This window comes from Galeopterus variegatus, unplaced genomic scaffold (genome assembly GCF_000696425.1).
Source record: "Galeopterus variegatus unplaced genomic scaffold, G_variegatus-3.0.2 Scaffold6573, whole genome shotgun sequence".
Lineage (NCBI taxonomy): Eukaryota > Metazoa > Chordata > Mammalia > Dermoptera > Cynocephalidae > Galeopterus > Galeopterus variegatus.
Window position 1 is genome coordinate 38519 of NW_007732684.1, and position 3858 is coordinate 42376.

General features: G+C 45.4%; 1 protein-coding gene across 1 annotated transcript in view; it reads left to right on the forward strand.

The window, feature by feature from the left end:
* Positions 1-450: 450 nt before the first annotated feature.
* LOC103606428 (phospholipase A-2-activating protein-like) overlaps positions 451-3858 on the forward strand; it is a 51589-nt gene continuing 48181 nt past the window's right edge. The window contains exons 1-4 of the mRNA XM_008591026.1: positions 451-514; positions 1557-1802; positions 1858-2003; positions 3118-3270. Coding sequence (XP_008589248.1) covers positions 451-514; positions 1557-1802; positions 1858-2003; positions 3118-3270 — 609 coding nt within the window. The remainder of the gene's footprint in view (positions 515-1556; positions 1803-1857; positions 2004-3117; positions 3271-3858) is intronic.

The window sequence follows — 3858 nt, forward strand, 5'->3', positions numbered from 1 at the left end:
GTACAGCAAAGACATCTGGTGGAGGCCTTTTTCTTAGTGGTGACTCTCCACAGCAAAGCAGGGTATCACATGGTGAGAATAAGCTGAGCAAGAGAGCTAACCTGCTTACTCACTATCATTATAAAGCCGTCAGAACCATGCCCATAACCAATCCTTAAACCATCGACCCATTATTCCATGAACAGATCAATCCGTTCACTAGGGTATGGTCCTCACAATCTAATCACCTCTTAAAAGACCCCACCTTTCAATTGCCATAATAGGTTCCCTCCCTCCCTCTAAGCACTTTTGCTATGGGGATTAAGTTTCCAACACATAAACTTTTGGGTGACACATTTCACCCATAGCATAGTCTTAGGGGTAGATTGCAGAGAAGCACAGGCTAACAGGGGCACCATTCCATGTCAGCTAACATAGCAATGCTCTTATCTGGACAATTGCAGGTGTGAGATGCACAGACATGAAGGTAAGGGGAGCTTTGAAAAACCACAAAAATGTGACAAGAAGAGGTCAAGTAAGTAGTTCTGATTATACAGAAAAAGAATTTACAAGGTAACGGAAGCAGCAATAATAGGGGAAAGAGGGGAAAAGGAAGATCAGAAAGAACCAGTGAAAGTTACTAGAAAACAGCTGTGGGTGGACCTAACTAAGGCAGGGGTCAATCTCCAAAAACAGATAAACAGCTGAATGCAACATTACTTAAGTTGTGGCAACAGTTGCCCAAAGAGAAACAGTTCCAGCACCTGCCAGAAAAGTAGCTGGAGACTAGGCTGATAAGTGGATGCACTCCTTCAGGGGGAGTGCAGGCAGAGCCAAAGCTGAAGGAATTCATGAAGTCGCCTTCTATGGGGTGCCTCTTTAGCTCACCTCAAGTAGAGCCGAGTGATCCTCCAGAGGAAGATGAGACAGATTTCATGTTCCTTTAGTCCCAAGCCTAGGGGTGGGGCCAAGGGACAGAGGAAATTCGAGCTGTCTTTGTTGACCAGAGATCCCACATTGAATTCATTATATACCAGTTTCTGCAGAACATCCAAAGGGTAATTGCCCTAATAGATATAGGATCTGAATGTACATTGATATATGGAAAGCCATCAGAATTCAAGGGGCCAAATACTGCTATGGATGGGTAAGAAAGGTGAAGCTAACTTTAAGGATTGGTCAGCTCCCCCCACCCCAAAGGAACATGCTGTATATACCTCCCTGATGAGGGAATACATACTTAGGATTGCTATACTGCAAGGTTTGTGTTTGCATACTAGTGTGGGGGAGTTTCACTTACAAAGTAGGATTGTGAAAGAGGTACAGGGAGGTAAAGCACAGCACCCCCTGTGCAACTGCTGCCACCTGGTGAATAGTGGCAACTGAGCAATATTGGTTGCCAGGAAGTCACGAGGGAATTGGGGAAACTATACTGGAATTAGCCAAGGTGAATATAATATGCCCAGCCCATAGTCCATATAACTCCCCTGTGTGGCCTGTCAGTAAACCAAATGGCACCCAGAGAACGACAGTGGACTATAACGAACTAAATAAGGTAATTCCCCCTTTACATGCAGCTGCACCTAATATTTCTGATATTATGGATAAATTAGGAACTCAATTGGGAATATATGCTGTATTAGACTTAGCTAATGCTTTCTTTAGTATTGATATCCATCCAGATAATCAAGGCCAGTTTGCTTTCACGTGGGAAGGACGCCAATGGACATCCATGGTTTTGCCAATGGGCTACCTGCATAACCCCTACCATCTGCCAAAGAATGATTGTAGAAGACCTGGAAAAATGGACAACTCCTCCATCAGTAAGACTATTCCATTAAATTGATTACATTATGTTAAGCTCTGATTCTCTTACAGATTTGGAGGAGGCTACACCATCCCTTATCGCTCACTTACAGAGGAAGGGATGGGCTATAAACCAAAATAAGGTCCAAGGACCTGGATTATCTGTCAAATTCTTGGGTGTTATTTGGTTGGGTAAGACAAAAGTAATGATCTCCATGGTAATAAATAAGATTCAGGTATACTGTAGGCCAACCACTGTTAAACACTTACAGGAATTTCTGGGATCTTAGGATACAGGAGTGTGTTTATTCCCCGCTTAGCTCAAATAGTGAGGCCCCTATACAAGTTAGTAAAAAAGGGAGCTCAATGGGATTGGACTTCTGAGTGCCAAGTCACTTCCTGTTCTGCAAAAGCAGCAGTAGGGGACATGCAAGCATTGGGCACTCTAAATCCAGTACTACCCTGTCAATTGACTCTAAATATTTCCCAGGAGGGCTGTGCCTGGGGGTTAAGGCAATGACAGGGGAAAACTCACTTCCCCATAGGGTTTTGGTCCCAGACATGGAAAGGAGCAGAGGCCTGATGTAGCCCCATAGAACAACAAGTAAACACTGTTTATTGCTAGCCACAGATCCGGTCACTGGACAGGTAGCTATGACAGTGAGGACTGCACTGCCAATTGCTGGATGGATTCATGACAACTCCATGCAACCCCACAATCCAGTGATCAGATGACTACAGTGACCAAGTGGCATGACTACTTGCAACAATGCATTAAGTTATCCACAAATCCCCTGAGCCATGAACTACAGCAGTTATTGAGACCTGTCACATTTGTGGACTCAAACAATGTGCATGTTGAACCCACAGTATGGACTCCCTCACCCATTAAGGAAGGTGTGCCACCAGTGTCAGAAGGGTTTTGGTATACCGATAGCTCCTGTCAGAGGCACCCCCCTCAACTGCATACCAACCGTCAACTGATACCATCTAGATGGATGACGGCACCAGGCAAAGCAGCCAATGGGCTGAACTGCAGGCAGTATGGATGGTGATGGCCAATGAGAAAGGCCCAGTAACTACACAGACAGTTGGGCAGTTTTTAAGGGGCTCATGTTGTGGCTGCCCCAGTGGAAAAAACAGGACTGACTGATCATGAATAAGCCCCTTTAGGGTCAGGACATGTGGCAAGATATATATGCTATCAGCCAACATAAATCAGTGTCTGGGCACAACCCATTGGACAGCCTGGGCAATGATGAGGGCAATGACTTGGTTCATGTGAGATGGCTGGAAGAAGCCTCTACTAAAGATGTGGCTGTGTGATTACAGAAGAAAATGAAGCATGCTGTAAAAAAGACACTATGGGAAGTGGTCAAAGCCTGGGGGCTACTGATACAGTATGCTGACATTGTGATTGCTTGTCAGAACTGTCCTGTCTGTGCAGAACGACATCCATGTAAGGTTCCACAAGGGATGGGACAGGTGCGTAGGGGAGATGTACCCTTGAGTTGTTGGCAAATAGACTATATAGGGCCTCTCCCCTTAAGAAGGGTCTCATTATGCATTAACCTGTATAGATACCCGTATAGGTACTATGCAAGCTTACCCCAGCAAACAAGCCACCCAGAGAACAAAAGTCAGAGGAGTGGCACAGCTCATGGCTGCCTATGGGATCCCTGAAGTTATTAAGATTGCTTAAGACACCCATTTCACTGGACAACAGGTACAACAATAGGCTGATGCCCATAACACCACTTGGAAGTTTCGTCTTCCTGATAACCCAATTGGAGCAGGTCTCATTGAAAGATACAATGGAATGCTTAAGGAGGCCTTGAAGATGGAACAGCACACCCTGCAGGGGTGGACAGCAGGGTTAGCAGAAGCCCTATAGAAACTGAATGAGAGGCCCAGGTCTGGGCACCCCTCCCCTCTAGATGCATTAATGCAGCCTTGGACAGTGACTACAATAGTGCAAATTAAGACTTTAGAGATTTCACTGAGACCTCAGTGGGAAGCACAAATAACCTGTTGTTGCCAGCCCCTCATAACATAGTATCTGGAGTGAGTGCA